We start from the raw sequence: 20020 nt of genomic DNA on the forward strand, positions 1-20020 counted from the left end.
ACTCCTGGAGGTCAGTGGTGTTGTTATAGGTGGCAGCCTGCTTAAACATGTTCCAGTCTGTGGTGTTGAAGCAGTCCTGTAAAGCCTCTGAAGACCCTTCTGGCCACACTTTTATCTGCTTACGAACCGGTTTGGTGACTTTAACGAGCGGTCTGTAGGCAGGCATTAGCATGACAGTGATATGGTCTGAGGCGCCGAGGTGGGGGAGGGGAAAAGCTTTGTAAGCTGCTCTCTGGGTGGTGTAAACAAAGTCCAGTGTGTTATTTCCCCTTGTTGGAAAGTCTATGTGTTGTTGTATTTTTGGAAACACGCACTTTAAGTCTGCATGATTGAAATCCCCAGTCAGGATGAGAAAAGCATCAGGATGGGCTGTCTGCTGCTACCTGTCATGTGTCATGTCTGTGTGGCTCTTGTTGTCAAGTTTGTTTCATGTCTATGTCACTGTGTTTCCTGTTTTATTTTGAAAGAGTCTGGTGTTCTTTTTTCACTGCATTTAGTTTTACTCTCTCCTGTGTTGTCATTATGTTTCATTCTAGTCAGCTGTGTCCTCACGTGTCTCCACTTCCTCTGATCACCTCATGTGTGTATGTAGTCCTCAGTCTTGCTGTGTTCAGTGTCATGTCGTCTGTGTTATCTCCCCTACTCCTTGTCACGGTTTCCCAGTCAAGTCCTAGTAAGTCATAGTTTATGTTGTTTAGTTATAGTATAAAATCACAGTAAGAGTCATAGTTTCCCGGTCTATGTTCAGGTTTTCTCTCAGATTCTTTGTTTTTTTCTGTGACTTTTCAGCCCTAAATAAAGGCTCGCCTTTTCTTAAGTCCAGTTTTGTCCCCTTGCCTCTGTCTGCTCTTGGGTCCTCTACTCACTCCACGCGGTCTGCCCTGGCAGTCTGTGACAGAGATATTATCAAATGGTTATAAAAAAAACAAAGATCATGAAAATATATCAGTAAAATGCAACACAGCTGTAGAAAACCCCTGTGATTTGTGTATATAGACTGTTCCACGGACCCCCTCTAACCACTGCTAAGATGGTACATTCCTCCCATCCCTTGTTTGTGTTTGCGCTGGTCCACCTTGATAGCGCTGGTGGAGCTGGGCTGTTGTACTGAACATGTGTAGTGCGTGTGCGTGAATGATAAGTAAGTGCCTTGTATTTGTTTGTTCTATGGTTGTAACTTATCATATACTTAGCTATGTACATTGGGTGATGCTTAGTAGAGTTTTCCAGCTGTTCGTGTAGCCACGAGACACTGTATATTCACGCTGATTTGACTAAAATGGCGCTACCCTTGTGAACTGAGCTGCCCAAAGTAAAGATGGAGTCTATCCCTGTGCAGCAGCCCATTTGTGTCCACCAGGGGGTGGTGTTTAGTCATTTCTGTTCAACCCTTTCTGTATTATTTAGACCAGTTTGGTTGACTTTAATTGTTTGCTAATTGTAATTTCTGTTATTTTACAGAACCACACACATGTATACATATACTCACATGAATTCACTTCTGGAGATGTTTGGATTAAAAGAACCCTAATTATCATTGCTGTGGACCCTCTCTTTCATCATATAAGTCACCTGTGCCTTCTGACCGAGGATAGGAAAATCCTGCTGTAATTTGCCAGTCTATTAAGCACACACATGTCCAGTTCAAGAGCGCTAAAAAACATGAGAAAATAGGTCATTTGGTGACTGAGTCAATATTTGACCTTTAAAAGCACCAAACATGTACAAAAGAAAAGAGAAAAGCAGTTTTATATCATTTAAACATAAAAACACAGATTTCAATGAGTTTACGTAAGCATGCTGCATAAAAGCACATAAATGCATATACACTGTTGTTTTTAATATTAATTATTAATTGGTAATATCCTTTGCAGCTCCATTTCTCTGCCTAGCCTAGTCCTTATCACCTCCCAGCACTCCTGTACTTTCTTCTTCTCCCCGACTATCCTGCGTTTCTTTCTTTGAATACTTCCTGTTCCTCCTCTGTTTTTGCTCAAGTTGATACACCAAATACCTTCATTGCAATGTCCCCTCACCATTTCAGCTGTACTTTCCCAGTCATCTGGTCATTTTTCCTTTCCACCCAGAGCCCGTGTCCTCCCTGAACCATGAGCAACATTCTTCTCTCTTCAGCTTCCAAACCACTTAATTTATGCCTCTGCCTTCACCAGTTTCCTGTTCTTGATTTTCGGAGTCATCCTACGAACTGCCACGAGATACAGAAACATCTTCCCCTGACACCACCTTAGTCTCCTCTCACTGTCAGAATGGGCCTTCTTCTGTAGTCCACCTCTGTGTACTTTATATGTTACACTAGGTTTCTCACTATTGTTGAGATATGTGTTCACCACAGCCGTATGTATCCTTTTCACAAAACCCACTGTTATCGTTCATTTTTCTCCTTAACACCATATCTATGCAACACCTGATTATCATCTCTGTTGCCTTCACCTGCACCTAAACTGTTGCCTGTTACAATCACCACCTCCTGTCCTCACTTCCCTTCCACCTGGACTCCACTCCCCCCCCGCACACACACAGGATCTGCCTTTCTTCTCTAAACCACACCAGCCAGCTCTCTTCCTGTCGGTGTTTGTATTTAAAGTCCAGACTCTGCACTCCCACCTTTTCTTCATGCTTGCTGCTTCTGAAGATGCTTCCCACTTTCCTCTTTGTCTGTCTCGCAGTCTGTCAGAACCCTACTGGTCAGCAGCATTGGAAGCGGCTGTTGTTAATGGGGTTTGACCAATCCTATGTGGAAATCTCATTGTTGATTAATCAAACTTAACCGGCCTTCAGCTCCTGCTTCAAGAGATCCATCCAGTTCAGTCAATCGTGGCAGTCACGGCTGCTACTTCAGACATTTTCCCCATCTGTATGCCCACATCCATAGTATCTGCAGGTCAGCTGGTATCCTCTGGAGGTTTTCTGCCTCTTTCACATTCATTCTACCCAGATCTATACAAGCTGTCTGTATTTATTACTTGTCCATATAAAACACATATGAGTGATTTAAAAATTTATATTAAAGGAAAGGTCACTCATTAAAAAGTTTATGTTTTTATTGATTATTTGACTGTAGGGTTTCTTTGTGGGCAGTCTTCCAGCTTCACTTGAAGGTGTGGCAGCCAAAAGAGTTCCCAGGTGTCTTGAGTGCCTTTTTAATGTTTCCTGGTGGTACCAGGTGATTAAAGTGAGGATTGGATAGCCATATTCCTTTACTGTAGATTGTAGTCGGTAGGCCAAGTGGGATATATTTATTTAATGATTGTAATTATGGTTATTATGTACACAGCATTGGTGTGATATTAATAAAGGTTATGAGGTAAGAAAGGTGTGTGTAGTTTAGTATGGAACCCCAGATAATGGTATGGCTTGAGGGCCAATTAGCAGCAGTCTATAAAGGGGTGCCAGATAACATCAGAGGCCGTTGCTGGATCCATGTCCCACCCCTGGGCTACATTGTTTTATTTCATGTTATGTTTTTGGAATTTTAATATAGGTGAATAAACACACCTCATCTCTGCCTCAAGCCTCCTATTTGAACCCAGCCACTACAGGCCATCCTAACAGTGTCCCGTATGAATATGGGGTATAAAGGACAGGGCTCTGTGCTGGACTAAAAACTTGTTGCAGCCGCTGAACCGTGACAGGCTTCATGTAGTGCAGGTTTGTCTTTGGAGTTTTATATTCTGGCAGCTCAGACTGAGCGGAGTGACTCTGTGCTTACAAACTGAACTTGACACCCTTGATGTTACTAAGTCACTTTTTTATTTGTGTCTTTGAGGGTGTCTTGCATCATTTGCAGTTACTTTTATTATTTTTACTTATTATTTTTTGAGTTGATTTTATTTTGACATTTTCTTGGTTAGTTTCAGTTTCTCATTTTGGTTTTATGTCTCATTTAATCATTTTATGTTTTCCAGTCATTTCAAACCTTGCTGTTGGTATTTTGTGTCTTCTGTCTGATTTTTCATAGAAGAAATACGGTGTTACCTGTAACATAAAACTGGGGCTCTGACCTTTGCCCAGTAAGACCTTCAGTAATTCAAGTGTCAGACAGAATTACTCAACTTTATTTTAGTGTCCTTTTAAAGTCCTCAGAGAGTTCACCGAGTGTGGGCAGGACTGAATACATGATAATAAGATATATTCCTTCATTCTAGATATGTAAGAATTAGTTATGCAATGGAATAGTCAAAACTCTTGATGTGAAGATTGTTCCTTTGCATTTTAAATTATAAGTGGCACATTTTATTAATTTATTATTTTAGGAAAGTAATCAATCAGCAAATCAAGTACATAACCTAAAAGACCTGATAATTCTCTTTTTGCTTTCAAAATTCTTTTCAAAGTTCATTAAGCATTATCTTATATCAACAATGCCTATTTAAAAAAATTAAATTACATTTTTTTTAATTACAGTTTTGTTACAAATCACTTAGAATTACAAGAGTTGTGAAAGACACTCAGTTAATCTATTCTTAAACAAAGAAAAAAAGAGTTTGGGCTGTAAAACTTTATCAGTCATCAGTTTCCAGGCACCAGTTTGGCTGCTGCTTCCAACTCTCTGAGCTTCAGAGGCAGGGTGACAGTAGCAAAGTGGACCCTATCCTTCCTCAATTTCTGTTTCACGGTCTGAGTCGGGCCCAGCTCCATGTACTCCTGGTTCTGCCTGTTGTACTGAGGCCAGCTGACCAGCCCAGGACCATTGGGAGAGCTGGGGATGTCAGTGCAGAGAAGATCATCAGTATATGTTCCCTGCGATTTCATTCTGCAGAAATATCATCATTTCATTTGTATACGGCAACTGCACTCATGTGTGCCCTTGTGGGTTGCATCCTTTAAATATTTCCTACTCCAACCAGCAAATTTACTGCAGTCACCTGTCAGCCACTCACAGCTGATATTAATTAAACTGATTACTTATTGCAATAATTCCTGTCAAGCATTTGGTTCTGGAAGCTGATGTGCTGGAAGGAGAAAAGCTGAGATAAGATATGTTTCTTATATCCCAAAAGAAAAACCTCGATAACGTCATGGTGGTAACAGAGATCAAACCCGGGGCCTCATTAGTGCTGTTATAGACTTGACCTGTGACCTATTTCCCCTGACAAACGTGCAACCATTAGGTGTTGTATTTGGATCAGACGCCAACCTGAACCTGACTCATAAACCCAGACAGGTTGTTAGTAACAGCAAGCAGACCTGTTGAGGCCAGTCAAGAGTTATCTTTTCTGTTTCTACTATACCGTACATCATCAGCCCTGTATCAGTTGCTACCAGTTGATAGTCAGCATGTCATGAAGGAAGTCAACAGTACAGGGTCTGTAGTTTTGCGGTTTGCAGCCGTTTTTACTCACCCATCTCGGACAAAATTAGCCCAGTATGACATCATCGTCCTGCAAAATCTCTCATCCTCTTTGGTGATGTTGCCTGAAGATGGGACAGTGGAAGGTCAGTCACAAAGCTGCCCTCTGACTTTCAGTCTTCTAAGGTTAAAGCTGATGTATTCTGCCCAATTTCAGCTCAAAAGTTTTATTCTTGGACTCTGATAATCTGGATCTTCTGTCTGAAACAAGCTGGTCTAACTCTTCCCCCTTTGACTGACATAAACAGAGTTGAAACCGCATGTGGGTGGAGCTTCTGTGCTCCCAGCCAGAGCTATGTGCCCGACATGCCCATATTAGGGACATCCATTCTCTGTGACATCATATAGATGCAAGAATAGAAAAAACTATCTGAAAAGGAGCTGTCTTACACCTTTTGGCTCGTAGTGATTACTGTACATGTGCTGACCTCAGTATTTAGAACTTTGGGAATTTTATTTGATTTATTAAGTCATGCACATCTGACAGAAAAGAAGGGAAAGCAGAATAGGTCCCTTTTAAACAACATTTTGTAGCCATTTGTTAGCCACAACTTTCCCCCATCAGTGATACAATAAAAATGTATTATAGGGCATATACTACACACACTTACCTAAGATTTTTATATTTCCATTCCAGAAACATCCACCAAACATCAAGCCGACATCATCTGCATGATCTGCTTTCACAAAGCTGGGCCTGTTATGTTTGTATATCTCAGCCTGGTATGCAAACTCATACATGTAAACTGGAACGCCCACGTCTGAACAGCCAAGGAGACAAAAGATGAGAGGAGCATGGTTATGCTGGGCTTAAACAGAACAAAGTGAACTTTTTCCCTCACTATTCACTACTGGCACAAAGCTTTGAGGAGCGTCTTTCCTTGCATCAGTTATAGTTGGATTAAAGGAGCAAAAACTAAGCTGACAAATAGGTACACTGATAACCGCAGAAATAAAGAGAAGCTAGCCGCATTGTGAATTGATTTTAACAAGATAAAAGCGTTTATTTTAACCAAAACCACAAACTTTAACCAACCAGCCACTGAAAAACCATGGATGGTCTCTAAGCTCCTGTGCTTGTGTCATCTCTTTTCTATTCCCTGAGTCTGTTTCAGCAGAGAGACTGTTAGTTCCTGCTGTCGCCAAGTGCTGCTCACTGGAGATCATCTGGAGATCATCTGATTCCTGGGAGTCTCTATTTAATATATTATATTAAATAGAGACATATATATATTGTAGAATCGTCACCTTTTTTATATTCATCCATAGCTGCTGTGATGCAGATGCTGTATCGGTCTGTCGTGGTGAAGAAAGAGCTGAGTGCAAAAGCAAAGCCGTCAATCTACATCCCTAGCCTCAGGTTGTGGATCCAAGTGGTGGAAATTAGCTTTCTATAAAGCGTGGCTGGCCTCTCTCTTGGAGATAGGATAAGGCGTTCTGTCGAGAGTGGCTCTGACTAGCCGGAAGGGTCTAGTTGGTTCGGGCATCTGACAAGGATGCCTCCCAGGTGACTCCTGGGTGAGGTGTTCTGGGCATGTTCCACCAGGAAGAACCCCGAGACAGACCAAGGACATGCTGAATAGATTACACCCCCCATCTGGCCTGGAAATGCCTTGGTGTTCCCTTGATAAGCCGGAGGTGGTGGCTGGGGATAGGGATGCGACCTGGCCTCGGATGTATGGAAGCAAGGCCAGGATAGCAGTTTGGTTTTTTTGGTTTTGTTTGGATTTCTGCTCAGGATTTGCTGAGTCCCATTTCACATAATGTCTCTGATAGAGAGGCCCGAGACTGACTGAATGACAGTGTTTCATTTCTGGCACTTATATGTGTGGTTTTGGGAGTCCTTGGAAGTCCACCTGCTCTAATATTTAAATATAAAGGCATGCTGGATGAGTTAGCCCGTTCTCTAACCTGAGTGGTACCCGGCCACTCGGACAACAGGCAGTGTCATCAGCAGGTCTCCTATGATTTCAGTGAATCTGTCTCTGATCTCCTCTGGAGTTTTAGCATCTTGCAGGTATTCATCTACAATGAGGTTGTTAACAAAGGAGGCCTGGAACAGAGAAACAGGTTTTGAAACTATTAGATCAGGTGAGTTTTATTATAGCGCCTAGTCCTAATTTTAACCTGAGCTCAAAAAAAACTTCACCACAACTTCAATCAAATCATTGAATCAATGATATAAAGAAAAGCTGCCTAGCTGTTGCTGTGCTCACCCCTGGAGGATTAAACATGTTCACCACTGCCAGCACGGTCTCTCTGTTCATGCCATTCTCCCACCCAGGAACGGCGAAGCTCTGCAATCCACAAAAACACAATTTAGATCAAGACTTTAAACAGGAAACACATTAGGAGAGTGGAATCAGCCACAGAGACTGTGGTGTAGAGGTATCTGTGCGACCTGAGGTAAGATCCAGCCAAATTCATGGTTTGTGATTCCCATCAGTACCGGAACCTTCAGCACTTCGTGTTTCTGAAGAAGAGCCTCTGCCAAGTCAGTCAGAAATTCGCCGTCCACCACGGCCCCGAGGAAAATTTTCATCTGCACAGAAGTGACTGTTGATGACTTCCAACAGAGGTCAAATGGATACAGGAAGCTGGAGTTTGCCAGCTGAGAGTGTTTAAATGCTTCCATCTAGTGGCCTTAATTAAGTATTATTCTTGCACGTGATATTAATCTCTAATCCAGCAGGTTTTCACACAATTGGCTTGAACAACATCAGATTCATTGTCTGTTTTTCACTCAGTGAATTCAGAGTACATCTGCTTGCACGTGTTAACACAATCATTTACCTGCTTTGTTGCGGCTACCAATTCATCTTGACTCTTCCCCTTCATACAACGGATCAGTTCCTCTGTGCTGCTGTGGTTACATCCAATATGGTTCGCAACAATCTGGGTATGTGGGGGACATGAATGACAATCACAAACAACACAATCTCTTGCTGCCCCAACTACACTAACTTCACCCAACTTTAGTGAAGTTAGTGTAGCTTTAACCCTTTCACGCATAGTGGACAGCTATTCAAAGGCTGTTTCCTTGTATTTGTGTCAGTGTTGATGGTATACTTGCACATAAAACACTACATTGGACACTGATGTGTGACTCCATACCCTGCCACCCACTGGTCAGCCAGTGTTGTCCACCTAAGTGGACATGTAAAAAACTCTTTGAAAAGTACATGTTTGAAAAAAGGAGTTCAAAAATCTTTTTTTCATGAGTAAAGATGAATAAAAATACTTGTGATTGTCATCATTCATCCATGAAAGGGTTAAACTGAGCAATTTCACTGTTACCATCTCGGGATTTCTTTTTTAATTGAACATGGACAATGCATCTATATGCATGTCTGTTCAGATAGTGGTGAAGACTTGATTAGCACTGAAGTATTAACTGTTCATTCTTGGCCAGATTTAGATGCTACTTCAAAGGAGCTACAAAGCAGATATGTTGATCTGCTGATGGAGCAGTCACTGTGAGCTACTTCAAATTCCTCGCATTCAAATTTCAGCACCTGCGCTTGAGACAAAGGATGATTTGTAGTGTAGGTTCCAAGTGTTGCTACTCCACTTTGAAAGATTGCCCTCTGAAACAGTCCTTTTGCTTGTGGAGAAAGAGTCTGTTCAAAAAGAGACATACAGTATGCATGTAAAATTCACTTATGAAATACTCAAACACTTGAATTACTCAGTATTAACTTTGAGGTGCTCATATTTGAGCTTAAACAAATGTTTAGCAGGTTGATTTGACATGCTGATTTCTTCCTTACCAGTATGGATGCACTGATTCCTCCAGCAGATTCTCCAGCCACTGTGACCGTCTGCGGATCGCCACCAAAGGCTTCAATATTTTCCTGCACCCATCTCAGGGCTGCCAGCTGATCCAAGAAACCCCAGTTGCCCTGGGCGTGTTCATCTCCAGTGCTTCGGAAGAAGAAGAGTTGATACAATTTATTTGGATTGCTTTAACTTCATAATATCCACCACATGACTGATGAACCAGCTGGAGTTATTATTGGCAGTAGATTGTGAGTTAGCTCAACCTTTTGTTAGAAATAATTTAATTAATGTGATCAGGTGGATGTTGAAAGGTTAAGGAAAACAACTCCTTACCTCAGGAAACCCAGAATGCCGAGTCGATACTGAATAATAACCATCACTATGTTTTCATAAACAGCTAGTGGAGCCCCATCATACTGTGAAGCTGCACCCATAGCCAGACCTCCTCCATGGATCCACACCATCACCTGAAACACAGCCAAAGAACCTGCATGTCACACCTGACCGATGCCGATTGGAGGAAAAGAAAAAGGTAACGCTGGTAGTTAAAGTAGTAGAAGCACACGGTCAAATGGAAAGCTGCTTATCGCCACAAATGACTCGGCTCTCATCTCAGCCCTTTCTGCTTTGCTTAAGGGCTGAGATGGATCCACAGGTACTTGGGAACCCTTCAGGTCTCCTTCACTCTGGCCATCAACTTATTTTTTTTTTAAGCCAGAGTGGGCACTCCACCCTCTTTCAGATAAAAATCACGACTCAGAGTTTAATCTCCACTTCACACTGGCAATCATCACTCACTGAAGCCAGCAGTGCCGCATCATCAAAGCAGAGATGAGATCCTGAAACCACCGGTCGTGGCACCCTCTGTCCCTCGGCTGTAACCAGACATTCTACCCATAAAAGTTTGAAACAGACTCAGTGGCAAAGGACACCCCTGCTGGAGTCCAACACCCACTAGGAACATTATGCCTGGAAATGCAAACCAAGCTCTCACTTTAATTGTACAGTTGGCCCATAGCAATGGCCCCGATATCCCATGATCCTGAAGCACACTCTGCAGGACTTTGTTCTACCTGAATCTGATATTCACTATCAAACAGACTCTCCTCAGTTCAGTTTTTTTAAAAACCTTGGTGACCTCAGTGACTGATGGGCGAGTCGTACACCTCGTGTCCGGGCTCTGTCGTCCCTGCAGTGGCCGTGTCAGTGGGGATCAGGGGACTCTCACTAAGATGTGTCCATAAAGATCTGTATGTGACTGCTTAACCTTTACTGTTGCAAGAACATATAAGGCATATTTGGAGATAGCAGGACTCTGAGCGAGATACCTCCTTAGTCTGGATTTAGATGCCTGAAAACAATGCACAACATTCTGCTATGCTTCCTCTATTGAGCATGTTTTACTAAAATGTGTAGCCATGGGAGAAAGGCTTTGTTAGAAGTGTTAGCCACTCAGGAGCAAAATGAACCCCACATATTAAGAAGGCGTCGCTTGGACGATGCAACAGGAGGTCTGGGGTGAGCTTTGTGTTGCTGTCTGTGAGGCTTCAGTTAAGGTAGTAAATATTTGTTGACCTGGAGGGAGTAGGGTTGTAATGGAAAAGAGCCCAGGACACCAAACTCATCTAGTGCAGAAAATGGCATCAGTGCTGTATTATACTATATAAAATATTAGACTATGATACTCTGTATCCCTGCACCCTGCCACTTTTACTCACTGGAAGCTTGTTCCCCTTAGTTGCTTCAGCTGGAGTGTAGACATTCAGATACAGACAGTCCTCTGAAATTGCTGGTGGGATGAATTCGAGCAACATGGTTTTTGAAACATTCACAACTAGTTCAGGATCCTGGATACACCTGAAAAGGAGACAGATGAGGGAGAGTGTGTGATTCAGAATGAGAGTGCTGTTAAAATGTTCTGCTCTTTGGTGACTTACATAGATGGCTCTTGTGTGCCGTCTCTCACACCTTCCCAGGGTTCCTCAGGCCGCGGAGCAGAGAAGCGGAGGTCTCCCACGGGCGGCTGTGCGAAGGGTATCCCCAGGTAGCACTTTGCCCTCCTCTCCGTGCCTTTCACACTAACATATTCTCCTCTGATTTGACCATTTTTCGCCGAGACCACGAGGTCACTTCTCCCTGCTGAAGAAAGAAGTGTGCCGTTAATGGGCTGTGCATCTAAGTCTGAAGAAGTCTTTTAACTTAACCGCTTAACAGCTTTTAGTTTCTCTGTTTGTAGAAGTTCAAGGTGTAAGAAGCAGATTTATATCTGCAGGTCACATGACTGAAAAGTATCATTATTCATTCAGTTTAATGCAGTTTTATTTATACATTGCCAAAACACAAGAGCATAATTAATTATTAAGTAAAAAAAATATGCTCCGTATAAACTGAATGTATGTCAAACAAGTACACTTTATTTTCTTAAAATTAACATTTTACGTTGCACTTACATGACACACTGACATGGAAAACTGAAATTACTTAAAGGCAACATTTTGGATAGCGTGTAAAATACAAATAAAAGCAGAATGCAATGATATACGAATCTCAAACTCATATTTAGTTCACAACAGAAAATAGTCAAATATGTCAAATGATTAAAACGAGCGCAGCGACGCTTTGTAAGTTTGACTAAAAAGTATGACGTAGTCCTGTGTGGACGGCAGAGGTCAGACCCAAACGCAGGACTCGGAAACAAAACGAGTGAACTAAAGAAGACGCCGTTATTACCTGTAACACGATACTCTTAAACTCACTGACACAAGCATACAAAAACTCAGGCCAGGAGAAAACCTTAACTTAGAGTAAAAGAGGGAAACACGGAGCATTCAGGGACAACACTACAAGGGACAAAGTGAAACTGAGAACTTAAATACACACACAGGATAACGAGAGGCTGAACCACGAGTGGGAGCACAAAAGGACTGGGCAAGAAACAGACATGGAGACGAACACAGAAATGAACAAAGCAACATGAAGGGAGAACACAGGAACAGGACTACAACAGTGTCACGGTGCCATGGAGACAGCACAGGTAGGGGAGGGGACAGAAGGAAGAACAAAACACAGGTGAGACTGGACCAAACAGGCGCAACAAGAACCACAGAATTAGAAATGTAAAGAATGAAAACTCAGAGGCATTAGGAACTAAAGACAGAGAACCAATACATAGCTGGAATATGAAAATCTCCAACACCAAACAAAACCAGTGTTGGTCAAGTTACTTGAAAAAAGTAATCAGTAACTAATTACTGATTACTTCCCCAAAAAAGTAATCCCGTTACTTTACTGATTACTTATTTTCAAAAGTAATTAATGACTTAGTTACTTTTTAAAAACACGATTTACAACCTGAATAGGTGATAAAGTGATAGATCTTTCAGCCCAATTCTACTTTTTCTACATAATCCATCATACAAAATGTAATCAAATGGAAAAGTCTCTTTTTAAAACTTGTTTTATTAGTTTTAATCTTTTAATTTTATGCATCAAGCAAAAATTTAATTATATGCAACATTCTCTGACTTGAATAAATTAGTTTAACATTGAAACCTATTTTCTGCACATTCCAGCACATAAAATAAAATATTTTTTGTGTTTACACTCAGTCTTTCAAATAGATGCAAGTAAAACACAGCAGAAAATAAATAACATCAAAGACTCAGCGGTCCTGTTGCTCTATTTTCACCTGTAAAGCAGGAGTGCGGTAGGCGGAGGTTTACCCTGGTGCAGGTGTGCCGCGGTCAGTGGAAGAATCCGCGAGTTTCTCTGTGAGTTTCCCATCACGTCGCAGCTACTCGGTACTTGCTCGGAAGTTTAGGGGTTTTTTTCGCTGTAAAAAGAAGTTTTCTTCCCACGCACAGCGGACACTAATGTTTTTGTCACTTTTTATGGAATCAAACTCAAAGTAAGGTCAGTACTTCCACGCTTTAAACGCTGCACGCTCATACTCTCTCTGCACTGGATATATGATCCACTGTTGATCTGCACACAGCTGTTGTCACGAACGGGGCACTCGCTTACGTCACTGTCCTGAGACATTCTCGCAAAAAAATCACGGTTTTAGTAACGCAGTAACGCAGCGCTCCTACGGGAAAGTAATGGTAATCTAATTACCGTTTTTGCAATAGTAATCCCTTTACTCGTTACTTGAAAAAAGTAATCAGATTACAGTAACGCGTTACTGTAATCTGATTACTGATTACTTTAATCTGGGAAGTAACGCGTTACTGCCCATCTCTGAACAAAACAGCACAACTCCAAAAGAGGGTCAAAGACCCAGGATCGTGACTAAAAGAAACAACCATAAGAATATTTCACAACTAACCAGGGTAACTGGTTACAGGTCAGTGACGTGAGTGGGTAAAAAAAGGATCTTAGAGAGGCAGAAGACTGTACGGTACATAACATCATTATGAGATTCAGAGAATGTGGTGAAATCTCTGTGCCCAAGGGTCCAGGCTCAATGTCTTTATTGGATGGACAGTGCCTTGGGCAACATTGCGTTAAAGCAGGGATAATTCGGTGATGGAAATCAGTGCCTGATCTCAGGTACACTACCAGACATCTCGGTCAGTGAACACTATTCTCTGTCCACAGATGCAGATTAAAGCTCCATCATTGCAGAGAAGCATGTGAACATGATCCACAAACACCGCCGTCTTCTCTGGGCCAAAGCTCATTTAAAATGGACTGAGACAAAGTGAAGACTGTTGAATATTTGAAGTTCTCAGTGCCCCTGTAATTGACAGCTTGCACTGTAAAGGCACCATCAGTGCTGAATGGTTTACAGCGGGTTTAGAGCGACGTGCCATGCAGAAGGTCTTACAAGATAATCCTAAACCACTTTTTCAGCCCCATGACTTCAGAGTAGTAGCGTCCAAATGCTGAACTGGCCTGCCTGCAGTGCTGACCTTTCACCACCTGAAAACATATGACTCAGGACTATCCAGCAACTAGAATCTTCTATGGCTCTCAGTTCCCAGACATTTACAGTCTGTTGAAAAAAAAAAAAAAAAAAAGAGGGGACGTTACACGTGTTGCGTGAAGCTCAAAATGACCTTCATGTTTAAAACTGCACATTTTCTCAGTTCAAACTGTTTACATGTTTGTGTTCTGCTGTGAATAAAATTTGGGTTTATGAGATTTGCAAAATAGCTGCATTCTGTTTTTATTTACATTTCACAGCCCAATGTTTTGGAATTAGGGTTTATATTAAAAAAAACAAAAACAAACTAGTGATAAATCATAATCAGTATGCTTTGTGCAAAGAGGGTTTGACCTCTGGCACTTCCACATGCCGCCCTGTCCCGGGCCTCCTGACTGTGGAGCAGCAGCTCACAGATGCCAAATGTGTGAAGCTGTTCTTTGTGTCCAATCATTGCTTCTGTGTAGCTTAATTGTCTCAATCCAAGTGTTTTGTATCAGCTTTGAGTTACATAATCTGTGTAGCTTTAAAATGTTTAGCCTACCTTGAAGAAACTCATCAGGTGGATTTCCCCAGCCCAGTGGCAGATTGATTCTTTGTAACAAATAGGTAGGTTTAACTAGTTAACAGAATGCTTTCCATTAGTGGGCCTTTACTGTGTATTTTTACTGTCTGATTGCCACTTACTGCCATCTGCTGTCTGAATATTTCCTGTAACAGTGAACTGTGTGAAGCATGCATGTAGTGAAGCACGATGATTTAACATGGTTTTGGTTTTACTAGTCCAGTGCCTTTTCATGGAAACTGAACCCCACATTATTTCTTCGGGTGGTAGTTAACGTTTGGGATAACTGGTTTAGGAACGCATTAAGAAATGTGCACAGAAAAATAGCCCCACAAGCATGCGTGTGTGTGTGTGTGGTTTTCTTCCTGCACAGAGATTGAAGCAGACACCATTCACTGTCATGGAAACACTGAACTACTTTCAGCCAGAATAGCTTAACTAATCCAAAAGAAAAACCTCAGACCTGGCACTGAAATCCTCCCCAACACACCTGCCAACTTTCAAGGGGGTGGGCAAAATGATGAAGGCGTACATGGAGCAAACATCAAAAACAAACTTGTTTCCTTTGGTCAAATATCAGCATGATTATACTTTATCTGACACAATCCTTCTTTTCTGCTCTGCTAACATACTATAATATTCTGTGGTGAACCCATGAATCAGCCATCTGTCTGCAGACATTACCATGTGCCTCCCAGAAAAGAGCTCAAATGAAGCGTTGTCTCACCTGGTGTTGCCTGTGCTACCACAATCAGCACAGGTAGAACATAAACAATAAACAGCGCTGTTCTCATCCTGGCCAGGCTCAGAGAAAAGACGGACTGAATTACAGCAGTCTCAGAGAAATAGCCTTCGACTCCCCCCTCCCCTATCCTGCCCTCCTTTAGCACCTCCCATACACTCACAAACACACAAGCATTCAAAACATAGAGCCAGTACACAGACTTTTAACCTCTTTCACACCCACTCAATATGCGATAGCCTCAGTGCTACGACCCGGCTCAAAAGTCGCAACATTAAAAAAAAGATGAACACCAGAGTGTTAGTGAGAAGAGGATTTTTCTTAAACTGGAATACCAGGTCGGCTAAAATTGCTGGAGCCACCAAGGCAAAGACAAGTGAGCTCCCTGGAAGCTTGCCTCAGGTATGCTTTTATCCACACCTGACTAGGTGTGGCCAATTAGCATCATCTGAAAGCATTGAGGAGATTAGGGGCTGCAGAGGGACGTAACACTCAGCATAAATATTGTAGTCGTCTATTGATTTAAACTCCACGCACGACTCTGACCGCAGAGTCAAAAATGAAGAAATGCTGCTCTTTGACCCCGCTCAGATCTCACTAGTATACTCCTAACAGTAGGGTAAATGCAAACTGTTCTCTGTTTCTAGGACAGACTGCTGTCAGACTGAGAGGAGGTACATGAGGTGAAATGCAACAAACAAACCCAAATAACTGTGAAATGTGCACATTCTGCCGCGGCCCTTCAGTGAATGATCGCAGTGAACGCACTAAAAAGGGGAAAGAAATCCTTGGAGCAAAGCTGCTGTGGGTTCTTGCATCACTTGTGTTCCTCGTGTGCTTGTAAAAGTCACTTAAAGGTGAGCCATAATATTTTCACAGCTGAGGGCTGAGGGCCTCTCGGCCTGGGGCTCGGTCACTCAGGCACAGCTGGCGGCCGGCGGAGCTCACGGGCGCGTCACTGCAACTCCCCCTGGCTTCTGCTCCGCGGCTGCTGAGTGAGCCCTCATCTGGGACTCTCCTCAGCTCTTTCTGGGACAGTGGCGCGGCTGCCCCTCTGTTGGTCTTCCTTGGTCTCGAAAGTGACCCAGATCGGATTTGAAAATATCGGATTTGTGCCGTTCACACTGTCACACCATGATCGGATATGGGTTGCATAGGGTCAAAAAAATCGTAGCTACGTTCACACTGCAGGCGAAAGCGCATCAAATCCGATGATTTGATGCGAAGTGAACGTAGCCTAAGAGACCTAGAGCCAATGTAGAATCACCAGTACCTCTAACATTCATGTCTTTGAACTGTGGGAGGAGTCAGAGCACGTGCAGACACAGAAACTCCACACCGAAAGGTCCCCAACTGGCCACCGAGTTCCAACGCAGAACCTTCGTGCTGTGAGGCTCCCCATGCTTCAACTGAATACTTTGGTAAATCTCCGATCTGTTGAAGTTTATATAGTACATTTAGAATTGGCATGTTGACATCCCAGCGGTGTTGGTGGATATTAGTGTGCTCAGTTCATTTGACAACTTTCAAAAGATCCCAAACTCCTCTACATGCCACATGGCATTCGGCTCTTGTTGAGTCCCCATGTTTAACAGCTCAGGATTTAAGATTTTTTTCTCTCATGTTAAGAAAGAAAAACAAAGAGACAAATAAATGCCACACTGACAGGATTGCATGGATGTAGATCTAAAGTCCCTAAACCATATATGTGTCCTGGGATGCTACCTAGCCAACCACTGGTCTTATAAAGCCCTGGTTTTTGATAAAACATTAGAAATTTTTTGTCCAAGAGATAATATGATAATATGATTACTGCACATTCTTCAGCCAAGCAGTTTGTCAACCACTCTACCACATTTCAAAAGTGTACACTGTGGTTGCACAGCTTGAACCTAAGACTTTCCATCCCTCATGGGAACACAGGTTGTAGACTTAGTTCACTCATCACTCTGATTTTTTTTTTCTGATTAGGTAATCCTCCCCCATCTGCATCCTCTTGATCACCTATAAGGACAAATTCTTCCCTGAAACACCTGAAACCATTTTGTAATGTGGCTGATTGTATATGTGACCATAATAGGAAGCAGATTGCTCATAGATTCAGATTAAAAATCTTATTCAGTGTGTTCTCTTTTGTATAATATAACTTCACACACACAGTCTTCAATAGGAGGCGGGACAGGTGGAGTTCCTGGTTTGTGTCTCCAGTTAACTCACTGGTCTGTTTAGTTTTTATGTGTTTTTATGTTTGTTTTCACGTCACTATTTTTGGTTAGGGTGAAACTCCTTCCTTTAGAACAATAAAATCCAGCATGGATACCTATCTCGCCGATGACATAGCCCGTTTGGTTGCACAGCTCCACCCAAGGACACCTGGTACTTTAACTTTGTTTCACTCCCTGGGAATGAGAATAAGCCCGTTTTATCCTCTGTTCCTGCTTCCAAATTACCGGACCTGCTGCCTAAACACCTCAGATGTTTACAGTATGGTGCAAAAAAGCAGAACATGCTTTGAGCAATAAAACAAATGGAGTATGTGAGCATGACAAAAATAAAGATAACAAGAGACTGGCAGATGTTACAAACAGAATTCAGAAGTTACAAGGTTTGTCTGAGTAAACAGTGAGCAGCGTGTCAGTGCAGTCTTCCACCCCAAAAGTCAAGTTAGGCAACAGTGTGTTTACCTTTTTACAATCAGCAGAAAAACAGAGTTTCAAGAGGCCAAGCAAACATGCCAAGTTCTGATAACTTGTTCTGGGAGCATGAAGGGCTTACAGAAATTCAACCTCAACCTGCTTTCCTGCAACAAGCTGCAAAATAATGACAAGACAAGGAAATATTGCACAGTTGATGGCAGTAAGTATGACACAAGTCCTGGAAATGCATAACCCCTGCTGTCTGTAATTAATGCTTCCAGGTATGTGTGCATCTGCTGCAGCAGCACTCTAGGTCAGTTTAAGTCAGCCTCCTCAGAAGATGCCGAGCTCACAGAAACTGAGCTTACACCCTGAGTAAGACAATGACTATGACACTGCAGCTGGTTGCAGACACTGAGCCACGCATTAACACTACCCTAAACCCTGCTTGTGATCAAATCAAGGCAACCACAAAACCACAACAGTGACGCAAATAATGGCCTGAGCACTAAACCTGGCCCTCCAACAGCAAGATGTTAAATGTAGCCCACTTGATGAACACACAGGAAACCAGCACTGTGGTGATATGATGTCATTCTCTAAAACCAATAACAAAACTTAGCAGATGCAACAAAAACTAAGTGTATCTGAGAAAGTGACTTTTGGTTGGTTCCACAAATGAGTTTTGAAATAGTAAAAAATCAAAGAATAGTGTGTCTGTGGCTTTTGAGAGTCAGAGGTGTGAAGTCATTGCTGATAGTTCTTAGATGAATTAAAGTTTTAATCCGTAGTTTTTCATTTTAGATATGAAGATAGATGTAGCCAATGTAATGCACCTGACATATTTCTGAATTTACCTCATGCCATGTTTTGATTTTGGCAACATAATTTTCATATCTAGACAAGAAAGTGCAGTGTTGTCTGTGAAGGTTCTCAGTCATCCAGATCATCGTAGTCTAAGAAGCTTGGAAAGAAAAGCGTCTGGACTTAATTAAGTTTCTTGAAGATGTTTCACCTCTAATCTGTGAAGCTTCTTCAGTTCTAAGTGCAATTGGTGGCAAGTCCCAAGCTTGGTATTCCAGGCACAAGCATAAAGTGTACGGACACAAATATGCGCTAAGATAGCTCGAAGAAACAGTCCTATAAATGCTAGAATTTTTATCACCAAACCTGAAACTATTGATGGGCAATATCATCCAGAAAGCCAATTATTTGTCAGATACATCAATTAAAAATAAACCAAAAATAAACCTACAGCACAAACACGGTGACAAGATCCAGTTCTGTGAGTCCAATTAGTGGATATAAGGCCTGACAGATGGCCAGCAGCCAGTATCCAAAACATTTTACACTATTTTTATGAAGGTGAAACTATCTATACAACTAGAGGCTATTTTTTTTTAAATTTTATTTCAGGCTGTAAATGTGTTTTAAAGCATATTCTCTTGGGCTTTTAACTTGGAAGTTTATGAGGATGGAGTCACTTTTGAATTAAGGGGACATTGAGGCATACAGGGCAGAGGAGACATGGAGACTTGGACGCTAACAGAAGAGCCAAGTAAAGGAATCGAGGACTGATAAAGGAAAGGAGAGGGGCGAGCTGCGAGGAATCAGTGGTTATTCGAAAAGTGCCCACTAGATGGCGCCAGTGAATTTCGCTGGGAAGAAACTAATCTCGATCCTCTTCCATCTTCTTGTTGAGGGCAGCATGCATTTTTGGAGAAGCACGTGTGTAACCTAGAGGTTGCTGGCTGAAATCCCTGGATAGAATAACACTCTATAACTGAGCCACTGAATGCTCCTATCCAAAGTCAAAGGAGGCTTTCAGTTATGCACTCTTAGGGTTATTATTTTTCAAAAGTGATGAAGCTATACCGACCTAAAACAATCTTTAGACTCTTTTATTTTAAGTTATTAAAATAAGCTAAATATCTAAAAAGACAGAATATTAAAAGGAAAGAAGAGTGCACTCTGCATTTCTCTTCATTTTTCAGTCTGC

The 20020-nt window shown here is 42.0% G+C and overlaps 1 protein-coding gene across 1 annotated transcript; it reads right to left on the minus strand.

The window, feature by feature from the left end:
• Positions 1-4055: 4055 nt before the first annotated feature.
• On the minus strand, positions 4056-15510 carry ces3 (carboxylesterase 3). Its single transcript, XM_026172500.1, has 13 exons — positions 15371-15510; positions 11089-11290; positions 10870-11008; positions 9485-9618; positions 9142-9295; positions 8887-8991; positions 8165-8266; positions 7773-7913; positions 7588-7668; positions 7283-7424; positions 5983-6132; positions 5364-5436; positions 4056-4720 (listed from the first exon to the last, which is right to left on the minus strand). Exons 1-13 carry the CDS (start codon positions 15435-15437, stop codon positions 4531-4533), a joined length of 1680 nt encoding a protein of 559 aa, XP_026028285.1. The 5' UTR covers positions 15438-15510; the 3' UTR covers positions 4056-4530.
• Between the last annotated feature and the right edge of the window lie 4510 nt (positions 15511-20020).

This window comes from Astatotilapia calliptera, chromosome 7, assembly GCF_900246225.1.
Source record: "Astatotilapia calliptera chromosome 7, fAstCal1.2, whole genome shotgun sequence".
In the NCBI taxonomy this organism is placed as follows: domain Eukaryota; kingdom Metazoa; phylum Chordata; class Actinopteri; order Cichliformes; family Cichlidae; genus Astatotilapia; species Astatotilapia calliptera.